Source organism: Aythya marila (genome assembly GCF_965140915.1).
Source record: "Aythya marila genome assembly, chromosome: 12".
NCBI lineage: Eukaryota > Metazoa > Chordata > Aves > Anseriformes > Anatidae > Aythya > Aythya marila.
The window spans coordinates 17,430,026-17,447,223 of record NC_139053.1 but is presented as its reverse complement, the minus strand read 5'-3'; the positions used below and the strand labels follow the sequence as shown (position 1 = coordinate 17,447,223).

The 17,198-nt window shown below is 37.6% G+C and overlaps 1 protein-coding gene across 1 annotated transcript in view; it reads right to left on the bottom strand.

The window, feature by feature from the left end:
* The window catches only part of CDH13 (cadherin 13), a 489,121-nt gene that overhangs the window by 322,318 nt on the left and 149,605 nt on the right, over nt 1-17,198 (bottom strand). The window contains exon 3 of the mRNA XM_082770306.1: nt 3,925-4,133. Coding sequence (XP_082626432.1) covers nt 3,925-4,133 — 209 coding nt within the window. The remainder of the gene's footprint in view (nt 1-3,924; nt 4,134-17,198) is intronic.

Below are 17,198 nucleotides of genomic sequence, written 5' to 3'. Positions count from 1 at the left end.
CAGCATTAGTCCTTCTCCCTCTCCATAATCTAACAAACACCCATTTTATTTAGCCTTGGAGGACACAATTCAATTCCCAGCTTGCTGCATTTCTCAACCCACAATCTTTTATGGGACTCTACAAAAGATTAGCTATACTTTGTCTTTCACAAACCCAGACTCTAAATAAATAAATAAAACCCCTAATGTCTGGTTAAACGTTCAGATGTGATGAAATTTCCAACTACTATTCCTACAAAACAAAGCAGGGACAAGGCACTGGATGAGGTATAATTTTGAACAGTAACTACTGCCACTCATCAGTTCTGTCAGTTTGTTCCCTACCAGGGTTCTGTGAGTGATTTATTTTTTCCATTAGAGATCTGAACCCTATCAATTCTATGAATTATTCAGAATGAGCCAAAAGTTCATTTTGGGAATCCTGGATGAATAAAAACATTTCCATAACATTTTTTTTTTTTTTTTTAATCTCACAAAGCACTCATGTTCTGGTGGTGTGAAAGGGGAATTAAAGAAACACAGGGCAATGCAGAGCATAAGCACAGACTGTGTGTACGCCTCATCAGTGCTGCCCCAAGCTGAAGCTAAGTGAACTTCATTTCTTCCACCGACTGCCCAAGGGTGCAAGTACACACACACGTGTTACTACAGAGAAGATGACACCCTGTAATGCTACTCCCTCCATGGGCCCATGACAACTCTTCTGTTCAGTCATATACCACATACCTCTCAAAAACGACAGTGGCTTTTTGAGAATTTTCCCCTCTGTTAAGACAGGGGGAACCCAATATATTTAGACAAAAATATAGCAGGAATAGACACTAAAAGCTGGGTGTAGAAATCTATTTGCAATCTAACACACAGACTTTGGTTCTTCTGACACTAGATCTTGCACAAGATTCTTTGATCAGAGAGCAACTGTTGGATGATGATGCTGAGGAGCCATCTATCTCCTCATATTGTAGTCAAGGCCATCCTATGATTGAAAGCTTCAGGCTCTGCAGGGCCAATATGTCTCTGGCAGAAGAGTAAGAAAACATAACTTTTAGACTAAAAAAGCAGAATTACACAGTAAGTGGTATTTGAACAGCCACCAATTGTGTTATGGCCACAGAGGTAGTTTAAAGTTAATCACTGATTAACTGATCAGTAAGGCTAACTACAATCTTACCACATCTTCAGTGGGAAAGGATCACATCCTTCAACCACTAGAATACCAAAACCTTTTCTGTGCATTCCATATATCAGCTGTAAATACTTCCAATATTCCTCTAAAATATGGTTGGTAGCAACCACCCTTCAAAGTTTTAGGAACTGTGCTGTCTCTTTCCAGGCTCAGACTGCCAGTCAGCACATTAGAGATCATTGTTGTCAGTCATTTCCAAACATGTTGGGAATCTGCAATTAGAAACATTAACAATGGGATTTCACAGATGTAGGTTACAGGCTTTCAGAAAAGAAAAGGCAGTTGCTGGCAGTGAGGAAATATTTAACTACTTATCCCCTAATTAAACAAGGTACTGTACTCTAAGTACTGAATGCTAAGCAATGCTCTAACACGTGCTTATCTTAACCCTACAAAATTATGCTGAAATACTAAGGCTCCATCTGAGCACTTCTTAGCCAAGACACCCTGCCTAAACAGATGGAGCAGTTCTGCTGTTTCCATGCTGATACATTCAGACTGTAAAAGTAGAAGATTAAGTTCAAATTTATCATAAAATCACTTCAGATAGGATGCTGCAATCTTTATATCCTTCTTAAGTATGACAAATAGAAAGACAAGACTGTTATGTTTAAAATAGGCAAACAACAGCTGAAATGATTGCTAAAAACCATCTATTTAACAGTTACAGAATGCTGGTTGAGGTCAGAGTAGGACAGCCAGTCCCAAAGACCTGCATGTTGTCTTGAAGTAGGGGATGATCTTCATTACATGGATTTCCCAGGACACATTAACACATTTAACTCCCAAAGGCACTGCAGACACCAAGGATCAACATACTATAAAAAGCAAACTTCCAGTTATGAGCTGAATATCAAAATCCATAAATAAGTGATGAATGCAGGTAGAGATGATGTTATGAGATTACTCTGAGTAGCCACCTATGAGGGAAGACCAGAAAGTAGCAGAATATACCAGATCTAGACTGGTTTTCTCTCTCCAGAACAACTCAAAGTGGTTGTAACAGAACCCAGGAGTGGGACCAAATTAGATTTGACTTCATCTGGTAATAACTTTCAACACTACATATTAATGAATATTGCTGGAACTTTCTGAGGAGAGACTACCCAGACCCTGAATAGGGCATAAAGAGAAAACGTCACTGATAAAGCTGTGCTGTAGTCAGTGCAAATACACATCTTAATTCCTACTCAGGGAGGCTATCTCCTGTTGAAGACATGGAAAGGCTGCTTCTCTAAGTAAACCAGAATAAAAACTCCAGAATATGATTCTCAGAGAATCAGATCTTTGCAGAGAAAACAACCCCATGGACTCTGGATCTCTAGTCAGGGATGTTTCAAACTCCTACACAGTTTCATTGACTTCTCACTGGAGAATGAGAAACCCCATTTTGAAACTGCTCCTAAGCATCAAAATGTGAAGTGAAAATAAAATCATTTTCACATTCTTATGAGTGCACCAGAAGGAAAATGTCCTGCTAGTTTGAGACAAAGGACAGCCAAATGCCCAGCTCCTCCAAGTGTACTTTTTCTATTCTGAATTCAACAGTGCATGGTCCTGAATCCACAGCTCCAAGTAAGACAGTCTCTCAAGTACGACTTTGTTAAAATTGAACTTTGTGAAGATATGGCATATTTAAATAAAATTAAATTCCCTCTAAGTGTTCTGATCAGCTTTCTGCACAGTTACATATTCTGATACTTTTCCCCTGCTGGCAATCTATATTCACATCTTGTGCTGCTTAAAGTGCAGATCAAAACCTTTCCTCAGCCACAGACTTTGAGAAGTTTGTTCAACCTTTCCCCTAAAGCTAAATTGTTTTAATGGAAGACTTAAGTTATATTAAGCCATTGTTGGAAATATAATGAAAATGCTGGAAGCTGAAAGTCTAAATACCAAAATAGGACAATAGATCAGTCATTATCATCATGGCTGCTTTATACTTCCTTGAAATTATAGGTTTGTAAGGATACCAGGCTTAATTGTGTAGTAAGTCACTGTCTTGCCTGCCTCTTACTAAATGCCATGACACAGAAATGAAGGCTATCTCACATTTCTTTTTGCTACTCTCAGGGGTGTGAAGTAAACATTTCAATCAATTTGTGAAGCACTTTTCCCCATATTATGAGGTTAGTATTACACTGAAATTCCAAAGTGGAAAAGAATGGATGCAGCATTCACTGGGAAGAGTGGAACAAAAATCAGCAGTGCAAACAGACAGAGGGTAAATATGGATTGTTACCTGCATGCACACATTTATGTAATATAACACATAGTAGTATCAGATAAGCAGACCTATGTGAAAATTTAATTTCCACAGCATGGAATTCTTTCCCATGTCCCTAGACTTGCAGGGAACATGAAAGTTCTGTAAATTCTAAATTACATATCCAGAAGTATGACTTTTCCATTTTTCAGTTATTGCCAAACTTGTTATCTAGCATAATGTTCACCAGAAGAACCAGACAATTTTGATAATCAGGCTCTTTTATACAAATCATTTCTTTATGAATATTTGGTATTTACAACTGAGGATGTAAAGTATCTTTCAAAACATGGAAAATTAATATTTTATTAAGTTAAACTAAGTGCTAAAGTGTTACAACAATGCCCGGATGGAATTTTGATCTCTCTGCTAGCAGATTGAAACTGCTTACAGTCCTCAATGACACACGTCAATGTAAATATCTAACAGTAGCTTCTTGGCATTTTCTTCTAGTCCTTTTTATTAATCTTACCTTTAATGCACCACGTTTTTCATTTGCTCCAACAATCAAAACTTCTGCCATATCCTCTGCATGCTCAGACCGTGCGTGGACAAACAAGGCTCTGCCAGCTTCTGATACATTCTTTACTGCAACTAGAGACCCATCATGTTCCACCTTAAAGTCTGGGTTAGAAACTTCGAAGTTCAATTTGTTATTCCCCTCGCAGTCATCAAACACCACTGCGGAAGGAAAAAAAAAAAAAAAAAAAAGAAAAACCACAAGTTTAAGTATCCACTTTGGAACACAGACTTCAAACAATTTTATGTTATTGGCTTGTCTACCAGGAAGAAATGGCTCCAATCTATGGGAAAACTCTCAAAGCTTTATATTTGTATGGTTATTATTTCAGAGACAACATTATGAATATGCAATTGCAGAAGGATAAGCAGATTTACTAGGTTAGTTGGGGAAGGAAGAGAGAAACTAGACATTTTGGACATAAGTATTTTCTGATCACTTAAAAGTACAAAATGCACACCTAATTCTACAAATCAGGTGGCAGCAGCAGAGACCTTGCTATTCTCCTCAATGTAACAAGGGAGCTTTAAAGGCTCTTCTACTGCCAAAGTGGTTTCAGATAACCCAATTTTGTTTTCTTTATTTTTGGGATTGGTTGTTTACAGAATATTCAACTTTATATTCTACTGCAAAAGTGTTACATAGTGGAAAAATCAACCTACAACATTTCTTATTAACTACTGGGATCGTGACATAGTAAACAAGCTGCACTACTAAGCTAAGGAGAACTCTCAATTAAACAACAGCTGTCAAAAGCCCTGTTTTACTTTACATAGAATATTTAAAGTATTTATGAAGGTTGACATAGAGAGAAAAACATCCCTGAAGATAAAAATCTGAGGTTTTGCCTCTAGTTCCTTCTCTGAGTCCAGTAGATTCACTTTGCACAAAATACTGGAATAAACATTGCTATAACTACTAGCCATATGATTAAGAGGTGTTCACCACAAACTTTTAATTGCTAAGTAAACTTTTCCTGGTTTGACATCTCTGAAAGATATATTTGCATGTGTGGTGATTTTTTTTTTTTCTTCCCAGACAATCTGTTCTATATTTCATACCTGTTCCTTAAGTTACTGCTGCTACAGTCTTTTCGCTTATCTGTATGCTCTTGCTATTTTATTTTTACATTTCATTTCTATTGGATCTTTAAAAACTGCATTACAGACAGGGATAGAGACTATAGAAGAACAAAGACAATATGGTTTTACTGAAAATAAAGCACTTTTTATAATTGTTTAAATTCATTATATAAATTATCTTGTTGTATTTGATAATTATTTTTAAAGAAAAAAAAAAATCCTATATTCTCTCATGACCTCACCAAAACCTAGGCTATTCCAGACTGTGTAATTGCTATAAGTGAGTTAAAACACAAACTGAATCTCACAAGGGATGGCCACAAAACACTCTTTGGAACAATTTCACACACAAAAAAAAATCCTCTTCATTCACACCTCTGCAAGTCAAATCAAATTTTGCATCCATTTCCAGACAGGCCAACTTGAAACCAGAGCTGCCAGAGAACCTTGTGGAGAACCTCCCTGTCTGGGCATTCACTGGGACTGAATTCCAGAGTAGAACCACCACAGGGGAAAAGGAACTGTTGCTGGTTACAGAATTTGAATGCAACTGTGTTTTATGATGAATATCGATGAGAAAGGTTAAAAAAAAAAAAAAAAAAAAAAAAAAAAAAAGCCCAAAATTCAAAATAAGGTGTAGAATGTAAGATTTGTGACATTGTTTAAGTATTTAAGTGTTTAAGTAAGCAGCCAGCTGCTCTCTCACTCCCCTCCTCAACTGGATAGGGAGAAAATAAGATGAAAAAGCCCATGGGTCAAGATAAAGCCACGAAGATCATTTAGCAATTGCCATCACAAGCCAAACAGACTCAACTTGAGGAAAAACAGTTTAATTTATGGATGATTAAACTAGATTTAGATGGTAAAAAGCAAAGACAAAACTAAATCCTCTCTTTCCCCACCCCTTTTTCCTGAGACTCAGCCCACTCCTTCACTCCCAGCTCCTCCCCTCCCCTCAGCAGCACAAAGGGCTGGGGCTGTGGTCTATACCTAACATTTTATCTCTGCCCTCGTCTCGTCCTCATGTTTTCCCCTGCTCCAGCACAGGCTCTCCGTGGCCTGCAGCTTCCTTCAGGACTCAGCCACCTGCTCCACTGCGGTTTCCCCATGGGCTGCAGGGGAATACCTGCTTGGAGCACCACCTCCTTTATCTCCTCCTTTGCCCTTGGGGTTCACATTGCTTTTTCTCACACTTTTTTTCCCTCATCTCTCACTGCCAGGCAGGATTTTTTGCTCTTAAATACGCTGTCGCTGAGGCGCCACTGGTGTCGCTGAAGGACTCAGGCGCGCTGAGGGGGGGCTGCCACAGAACTTTCTGGAAATGGCTGGAGGTGGCTGAGGCCTGCCTCGGGCAGCGCAGGTCTCACCTCACTGAGAGGCCTCTGCAGCCCCTGAACATGGGCACCCTGTACTCTGACAAAGAAATTCAGTGCCTGCAGTGTGATTTTTAAAAGAACTTTATGTTGTGAACCTGTAAATTCAAGCCTGACTACCCTTTTACTGTGAAGTATCCAAACCTTAATGTCACCAAGCGTCTTTTAGAAAAACGATCCCAATACCTGAAGGATCTGGTCTTCACAAGGTTTGAGCTTGCTTACGTATTTTTAATGAAAGCTTGCTCCCATTTCCTCAGATTTACTTGAGGGCAAGAGTACTATCCTTGGATTCACAGTGGGATATCAAACCAGAATTTCATCAGCCCATTTGCCATTTCATTGAATTTTGCTGAAAGCAAGAGAGATTATAAATAAAAAAGAAACAAAAAGCTCTTTTTCCCCTCAGATACTGTAGTCCCTCCAGACAAATCTATCTCAGTCTGTCACGTCGCAGACCTCGGCTTGCAAAGTCTTATGTTGCAGTAAAAGCTGGGGGCAGGCAGGGTGCGAACCACAGAATTTCGGAGCAGCAGCACTTTGAAACAATTTCCCAGTGCTCAGACCAGGCTGGCATCTGTGCTGCCCAAAGAGCCGCAGCTGCTCTCTGAAGCCAGGAACTGCTTGCAGAAAGGGTCCTGTGATCACAGAAGGGTTTTGATAGAAGGTTCTCTATTGGTAAGGCCTCCCCGGAGTAAAACTACTGATTGCAATTGATGATGGTGACATGACAGGCGTTTTAACAGATTCTCTGCAATCTCCTAAAGCTATCAACCCACAAAGAGACAAAGTTTCCCTGTCACCACAAATATGGGAAATTGAAATTTTCTATACTAATCACTGTATAGATTACAGCCTTGATAAATTATGAGTGGATTATCTTTTAACTTATCCTTCTCCTCCCATTAAAAAACAATGAAACATGGCTTTGCGAAGCTACCTTGTTTTACTGAATAAATATGTACTTCTCATAAGCCAAAGCTGCTAGCACGTATAAATATATATATATTAATTTTTATTAATAGTTTACAACTGGGAAAAAATGGGCATCTGTGGCAAATTCATAGCAGGAGCAGAAAGACTCCTACTAAAACTTAAATAAAAGAAAAGCCTAACGACTGTAGCAGAGTAATCACTGGAGGAAAAAAAAAAAAAAAAAAAAAAAAAAAAGTCAGAGTTCAGCTCTATAATATCACCCAGCCAAACACCACATTCAGAAGGAAGCCATGCTGTGTTATGTTTCTAAAAGAGGGGTGAAGTTGGCTGGGAATACAATTCTCCCACTTTGCTGCTCAGCACTCAGAATTCTTGAGGTTCCAACATTGCTGCCATATGTATGCATTGCAGAAGTTCAAAGACCACATGCAGATTTGACACATTGAATTAGGAGAGATACTTGAATTTATATTTTATGTTTACTTGGACTTATGAATTTGACACTTTCAGACCTTTTATATTTTGCTCACCTATTGGCCCTACTTTATGAAACTGCACTTTTTCCATAAAAAGGGCTGAGGTAAAGTTCCTTGAAAGTGGGAAACTTTTCTTACCATATCTCATCCAAAAGCACTCATGCTTTCAATTCCCAAATCTACCATAGAAACAAGGGTATTTGACGAGGTTAATAGCAAAGAGAGGGAAAGAAAATGAAAGGGCTATGAGAAGTACTGATATGTAGGAGAGGAATTAGAAGTGGGTGGAAGGAGATGAAGTGATCATAAGGATAGAGAACACTGAAGATTATATGGACCAGGGGCCAACAGAGATGAAGTTGAAGCAAATTGTTAAGAGAGTTGAAGAGAAATGTAGCCTTAGATAAAATCTCTAGTCTGAAGTTAGAGGCAAATGAGAACTTTATCAGAATGATGATGCCTCCTGGACTGGGATGACTGGGGAATGTTGTATGAGGTTGTGTTACATTCCCAGTAATTCTCACAATGCCCCTCACCAGGAACATTTGCTTCCTTAAACTCATGTGGATTCTGGGGAAAAAAAAAAAAAAAAGTCAATTCAGAGTCAATTCACTGGCCTATCTAAGTGTTCAGAAGTGCTAGGCTTTAGGAAGAAAATATGGATATCTCTTTTCAGAAATAAAACATCCCATTACAAACAGTTCTTTCAATAAGAACTTTTCAGATTATTTAAGTAGTGCCCTAATACCAAAAATTAAGAACAGTTACCAGGGTCTACAATAGCAGGATGGATAGCACATGCCCAAAGGAGTCTGCTATGCTTCAATGAAAGAAGATACCAAACCCTCTGGCAGTCTTTCTAAAATGAAAAGGCTGTATCCCAGCATAAAACATTTCACTGCCTCACAACCATGATAATGGTTATTTATGATGGATTATGATGTTCATGATGCTCATGCACTTATCACAGAGATTAGGTATGAGGAAAGCCATGAGATGGGTAACTAACATTATTCATACTACCCAGCTGCAGTATAACAGATGGGATGAACGGTAGCCTGTTGACTGTCCACACGCACTCACATACTGAATCTTCCCACAACCTCTTACACACACTGTGTTAGAGCTTAAGGAGTTTAGATTGTAAGCTCTTCAGAAAAAAAGACCACTTGCAACTCAGGGTGCTATAGAATTACAAATAAATAAATAAAATAAATAAATAAATAAATAAATAAATAAAAGGAGTTGTTCAGCTATAGTCATAAACTAGAATTTTGGAAATGCTATACCAGGCATGACCACAAAATGATTGTGTCTCATTGTCAAGAACTCAATGGCCAATTAAAAAAATGATCTAATATTTATTTACATGAAAGCAGAATTCTTAATTTATTGATGCATATATGACTCTTCTGATGTTCCTAGTCATGCTCCAGCTGCCAAATGAACATCTTTATTGTGCTTAATATGCCATATGGTATGAGACAGGCTCCAAAACTCCATACAAGCAGAATGAAAATACTGCCAAGCATCTCCCAATGAAAAACAACATGCATGTCACTCATCATCCTCTGTTCATTTCTCAGCCTCCTATACTAGACTTTTACTCCTTTCTGTAAGAAGGCACTCTCACATACAAACTGTACAGAGTATTTTTGTCCACCATTATTAACAATACCTGCATGCATCCCAAGGCTTTAATCACTGACTTTGAGTTTATCGTTATCAAGGCAACTGCTGGAAAAAGGATTCTTGTGTAAAACCACAAGTCCATTATCGTAATGATTGGGAATGGAAGCTGTGATTGGAAATATTACCTATAATAGACCTCAGCAAGAAATTTCAAGTTCCTAATATTCATCAGTTCAGTACATCCCACCTTGCTGTTATGATGTGCTACATATGTGAGGTTTCTACACAACTGTGATATTTATGATAATGAACCACAAATGTTTTAACACCATTTTAAAACATTGAAAGGTTAACAGTTGGATCTCTAGTAAACTACGTAAAGATTAAAAAAAAAAAAAAGCTAAAATAGATTTCTTATATACAAAAGCATCTTAAGCTGATATATTCCTCTTTCAGTCTTCTTTTTTCAGTCTTCTTTTTTCAGAATTTAATTCTCAGAAGTTTAATTTGTTTTGAACAGAAGTACAGAATCCATAATTTTCTCTGACAATCTCTACAGATATTTGAATAATTAAATATATGTATTTATAAACATAGAGAAACATCCTCTGTATATCTCTATATATGTGTACACATTTTTATGTTAGCTAATGATAGCTAGCAACAAAACAGCTCTTCAGTGAGGAAATTTCACACTGAAAATACATATCAAACACAGAGACTTAATTATTATAGTAATGAAGGTTAGGGTCCTTTGTGTAAATACAGTCTAGCCATGTTCAAGTCAGTGGGAGTTATAGCATCAACAGAATTTTATCCTGTGTATTTTTTTTTTTAATCTGTTTTAACAAGTATCTTTAGATCATATTGAAATGACAAGTTGTTTTCTTCTATGGGAAGCTGTACCTGTGAGAGGTCTAAAGAGACGAGATAAGCACATTAGAGCTGCACAAAGGCAAGCTAACTTTCCAGCCCAGCAGGGAACCCTTGTCTGTTCTAAAAAGTCTTCCCTGCTCAAAGATATTAGCAAAATACAACAGTTAAACACATAGGAACCGGCAAAGCTGAGCTTCATTAACTGCAATGAGAAAAGTGATTGTTGAAGCAAAAGTGATTGAGTGCTGTTGTATATATATTAAAAAAAAAAAAAAAAAAAATCATGAAGTGCCATAACCTACCAAAGCTCTTGTTAGCCATAAATAATGGTGTTGACTGAAAGAAGCAGGCAAGCAACTAAGGAGATGGTAATAACAGGCCACCCCATGACAGTGTTAGCCATGCTGCTGAATGCCTGACTGGTGCAGGGTGTCACACAGCAGCCTAACACCAAGTAATAGAAACGTGAAGTGTTATGAGCCTTCAAGAGATCAGTTAGCCTGTCAGTGTAGATAGGATGAAATCTCCCTGGAACCAAAACATCTGGACAACCTAAATCCATTCAAGATTAGCGAAGGCAACTGTTAGAACAGATTATGACAAAGGCAGCTCAGAAACAAAGAAGTCCTGCTTTTCAAGCCAGCAATATTGTCAATTAGGAGAAACAGCTTTTCTCCTTCCTTTGAGAGGCCTTCAAAAAGAATCTCTGGAACATGGGTTCTGGCAGGGAGCCCACAGCCTGTTTATTTCTGCTGTTTTTCTTCAAAAATACCTGAACGGGAAAAGAAGAAAGAGCTGAAAGAGAAAAATTTTGCCCCACAAAACTTCTGGAAGCGGACTATATTCCAGAAAAAACAGTGTCAATAGTTCATTCCAATCTTTTGAACCAAAATCATTTCATAGCACATAAATCAATCAGAATATTTATTCACTTGCACTGGACATTGAGCGATGGAAACGGTATGTTTGGCACAGAAACATTGTTTTAGAAAGCCACTACTTTAACTCCACCACCAGATTTTGGGAACAAGCAACAGTAAAGCAAGTTTCCTTCCACGCAACAAGCACCCATCATGGAGAAGCTGCAGGTTTACTTTAGAAAATCCATCTTCAGACTTAAGTTTTACATAGCCAGTTCCTTTACATTGAAATCTAAGCTAAAAATTATCAGGCAACAGGAACCACCTTTTATGGTGATGCTGAATTCCTTGGGTGACTTATTCCAGACTTATTTTGAAAAGTAAAGCATACCACAATTTTGTGTGTTAGCCCTAATCTCAATCATCCTAACTCTGGCACATTTAGCAAAGATTTACCATCACTATGGTTTATATATATATATAATTGGAAATTAGGGAAAGAAAAAAAAAAAACTGAGCAAAGCAGCAACTTTTAGAAAATTGGGACACATTTTTTCCTTCAAAAGTGAGTTAATCATTATTTAATATCTAAATGTTCTTTAGAAATAATGGGATTGTGGCTTAGACAAGCTGCACACAAGACTAAAAGACTTCTTAACGTACACAAAAAAATCTTACTGAATATTTAATAAAATTAATAAAATTAATTTTATGAAAACTTTTTGCATTTTTTTGTTTGTTTTGTTTTGTTTTAATGGTTTGATGTTAAATTCTAGCTCTGCAACAGAATTATTTAAAAAAATCAATGCTGGGCTGTTATCTTCCACTGTGTGTTTATGTTTTCATGTTTATGATTCTTTTGTATCTATGTAATTTCTTTATATGCCTTCTGAAATAAATTATAATGATGAGTTATTTAGCATATAGATAGTCAAAATCTGTGGAGACATAAGCAACAGTTCATCAAAATATTACAAGGATTGCTGAACACACAAATGTGCATCTATATTCAACTTCTTTGAAGAACAAAAACTAAACAGCAGACTTGATCCTTGCACACCCTGATTACCTAACCTGGCAAAAATAAAAAGAAAAAACAAATTGATTACCTAAATTGGCAAACATCTCCATGCAATTTGTGTGTGATGATGAGATTTGAGCACAGTCTTGTTAAAATGTGCAAATTAGGCCAACAGTTCATCCAGTAGGCACTACGGCATATGTATCTGCTCTTCAGAAAACACCCTTTCAACAGTATGTACTGTAGCTATTAATAGTAACTATTTTTTTTTTTCTGCATTGTAAAAATACACGGGAAGAATATACCACCGACAGCAGATAAGGTTCTCATAGATCAACAGGAGGTATTTCACCTGGAAACCAACCACCACCAATAAAAGGTGTAACGTTTTTGCTAGAATAATCATGTCAGTCCCTTCCCTCTCCCCATGTTACCTGGCTACCACTGACAGTCCTTGCAGAGCTGGAAAAATTATTAACACTTTGAAATTCTGTAGTGCACTTCAACTGAGCTATAAGTGATACTAGACTAAAGGCTTCCTCTGCTTTTGGGTAATGGGTATTACGTGTGATTCCAGAATGAGCAGCTCCCTCCCCACTGAAGTGCCACCTTAGCAGTGTTCTGCTCCATCCTTGCCTCCTGCTATACCCAGCCCTGCATTCTGACATCTTTTCTCATGTCACCAAGCTCTCTGCCTCTCTTCTAGCACAGCACAACGCTGCTTGGCTAGTTATTGGTATGGCATCAGGTACCCTGAGTTAGAGCTGAACAACCACAAACAGCACAACTCATACCAGCCCAGCATAGAAGCAAAATTTATGTTGCTGGGGACTTCAGTGAGTATTTTCACAGAGCACAGAATGCTGTATGAGAAAAATGACTCCAGCAACACCAAAGTCAAGAATTGCCATCTTTTTAAGAAGGATTCTGGCCCTGCTAATTCTTGCCTTTTCCACCATGCTCACTCTTTTCTTCCTCTCAGTCAGAACACCCCACAATCGCATCTCATGTTCTTCAGCAAATTCACTTCTACCAACAGGACTCCATCAGCAATCTCTAGCTCCTTGAAATTATGGAAAAATACAAACACTACAACTCAAACTGAAGGCACTTCTCCCCCGAGGCAGACTTCACCAGCTCACATTGCATGATACCTTCACACATTTTTTTGCTGCCTGTTGTCTCATTTAGGGCAAAAATCTAATCAAGTGGAAGGAGTTGTAATGAGTTGTTCTCAGCTGGAAGTTATCTCAACTTATTCATTACAATGTAGACATGTTATTGACTGATCACTTAGGTCAGTGGCTGCGTTATAAAGTCATGGTAATACTACAGCTTCGGCTCTAAGCCCTGGAGAAAAATTACTGTTTCAACAAAAAATATGATGTCAGTGAACGTGTTTGAAGAAAAAAATAAAAAATGAAACTTAAGATGTTATATCACAGCCATTGATCTTCTGAGCGCAACACATAGTTCAGTGTAAATGGAGCTGTTGTCTCTTTGGAAATGCAGAGGACACTTATACTGATATTACATTTGTGTAGCTAGTCTCAGAGGAGCTGTCAGATCTCTGGAGGAACGTGACATCTCACTGCTAAGACAGTGTTGATTCCAAACAGTCCAAATGACCCCAAATCCAGGAGCAATATGTAGGAAAGATTCTTTTTAACTTTGTTAGTTTCAATGAAAGAGTTTCCCATCACAATGCAAATGATCAATACTTTTCCATCTTCGCAGGGTTACATCACATTTTGCTGAGAATCCCAAGAGAACATACAATGAAATTATTTTCACAGGCTGAGTCCAGGACACAAGCAGACAGAATCAAAGACATTCAAATGTATTCAATACGCTGTGGTTCAGCAAATTACTGTGAGAAATTTGTCGATAGAAAATTAATTGCATCCTATAGCAAAAGGAAGGTGGGACAGAAGTCTGAGTTCATGCAGAAATTCCCAGTGGGATATAATGGATATTTTCCTTCAAATGTTCTCTGAGTAAAGCTTTAAGAGGCAGTGTACTCCTGACCATGCATATTGGCTTCAGCACAAATATACATTTGATCTTTGAACAGTCACCCTAAATGCTACCCAAACCAAGCTTCTTGATATATGCAGTTTATTGAAAACTAATCAGTTGAGGTTATATTCAGCAGAAGAAACAGGGTCCCAGGAGATTTAACTATGTAAATAAATTGCTGCCAGCAGATGTCAAAAAGTAACAACAAGCAATCACTCACAGGAAATAACTACAGCACCAACCGGCACAAAAATACCTTATTTACACCAGTATGTTTTTAAAATGTCTCCAAAGCCACAAATTTATTTAGTAAAGGTTTTCAGTTAACTAGACAATTAGCTGCAGGTCACAGGGATTTTTTCCCTCAAGTTCACAATTAAAACTGTTTGCCTTCAAGGTCGGTTTGTTATAATTACACTGATCTATCATTTTTTAATGTGATCTGTCATAACTTATTTCCTCTCCTTTATTTATTTTATTTTTAAATTCTTATGGCACGTGCTTTTGTCAATATTCAGCTGGCTTTCTATAAGCCTTAAGTGAATCGCTGGAATTCTGATACACTGTTAGATGAACAGAAGATTCACTAAATTGTGCAGATATTTACATTTAGCTGAAGTTTGGGCCATCATTAAGAAGCCTACTAAATGTCAGAAATGAAATACTGGGTCTCATTGGAGAATGTCTGCTTTGTCTGTTTCTTCAGTTGGAAGTACAAGTACCTCTGATTTGGAAGAAGAAACTACTATCTTTCATCCCATAGTCAATCCGTGGCAGCCACTCACACCATTGTACACCTGTTTTTTGGAGATGGGTAGAGGAAAAAAAAGGTACTGCTTAATCTTTCTCTCTAACTGTAGCGGTATGTTGAGACAAAAAGTCAAAGTCCAAGAGCTTTTCATTAAACGTGCTATCAATACGAAGTGCTTTTTACACAGATACTGTCCAGAGGCAGAATTGCCTTCATCTTCTCAATCTTGGGTCTTGGTTTCACCTTCCGTGTGAAATAAATTCACACTAATCTGTAATGCAAGAGTGAGTTGCACAGACTGCTTCCTAACCTCAAGACTGCACTTCAGAATCAACTTCACCTCTAACTACAGGCACTAACTTCAACCCTAAGAAATAAAACTAGTGGTCACGCATGCTAGCAAATGTTACAAAACCAGAAATACCTGGACGTCTATTTACAACTGCCCTTCTCTTGGAATCATAACTATGATAAAAGTCTTTCTTGGCATACAGTAATGTTTTCTTAAAAGGCATCCCTAGGAATAAAGGTTTCAGCTTGTGCCGTGTGGAACTAATTTCCAAATAGCACTCAGTGGTAGGAGTTTGTTTCTGAAATAGAGAATGACGCATCATTTACAATGCATAAAAGGAAACAAGAGTGAGTAATAAATCCACTGTGTAATATTTTCCTTTCAAAATGGATTCTGTAGGTTGCCAGCCTATTTTCCCAGCTGCTGAATGAGTAATACCATGCCTGAAAAAGTGCTCAAGCCATTTATTCAGTGGATAGTTCAACTTTCCCAGGGACAAACTGGAACAAAGTTCTTCATTTACATGGGTAAGCCTTGTGCCGCCTTACCTTCTCTATCAATGATCTTGACAGAGAAATAACAATTTTCTTGCAGTGTTTTCAACTGAGTTCTTTCAATTGAGTTCCCTCCATATTCTTTTTTTAAAGAGTCACCAGTAAAAAGGTTTTTTTGGTTGTTTTTTTCCAATAAATGCATAAATAATAGACTTAAGCTCCTTTTCAGTCCTTAGTCTAAAAGCTATGTTATTAAAATACAGCCCTTGGACACAGTTTACAAATAGCTTTTGAGACTACCTTCAAAAATCTAAATTACGTATCGGTTTGCAAAATTAGTTGATGGTTAAACTTCTGTTTTACTCGAGTATCAACCCAATTCAAACACACAGCCCATTCCATAAACCACGGAAAACCAACCTCCTAACTGCAGCCTATAAAGTACAAAACTTCTATGCGATTAACCGGGAAAGCCACCTCTCAAAACTCTGCTGGATTTTAAACTTGCTCAATTTATTGTTATCTCTTTCAAACAATACCAGAGCCAGACTAATGGTTACAGAACCAAATAACCTTGGTTTGAATTTTGACTCTCACACTATGATCAGACAAGTAGCACTGCTGAGAACAATGTAATTAAAATTGCACCATGTAATCTTGCTCTACACAGTCATTCCCAGAACACTTTCTATTCACATCAAACACAGGCTTTTATACTTTAAAGAAAGACAGTCTTTGGCATCTTCCACAAAAGAACTGACCTGAGGGAAAGTAAATTCTGTCAGTCAAGATCATTTAAAAGCAATGTGAAAGTTGTTTACATAGATAAACCAAGGAACGAGCATCAGACTACTGAAGTTTCTGCCTCTCTTTACTAAGTAAAAATTAAACAACAACAACAACAAAGAATAGGTAGCATATAAAACTCAAAATTATTCAAGAAGCTAGGTGATACTGTTATTTGCGTTCACTTCTTAAAAGGGTGGTGTTGCTACATGGAGGCTCACATTTAAACAAGTGGCATTGCATATGAAGGAAATGATAGAGGAAACTTGTGTTAATTACTTAACAAATTCTACATTTCAAATATACACTGAGTGGTAGTGCCATGTGGCTGCTTGCTGGTTTCTAAATGTGGATATCCACTTTCATGTAAACGCTGTGTACATAATATTACCAGCACATAGTTAGCATCAGCGTGACCACAAGCTAAGTTTGAAATTAATGCCGTGTTTGATTCCAAGCCTTTTTGTCAGCTTTAAGAGTATGGATTAAGCCAATAGTCGACAGTTTCTACACAAAGCTGCAACCAGTCAATAGAATTTTTCATTATTTTAAACTCCATAGTCAACAAAAAGAGGTGTAATGAAAAGCTACCTGAGCCAGCATTCCAGACATGAACACCCACAACGGG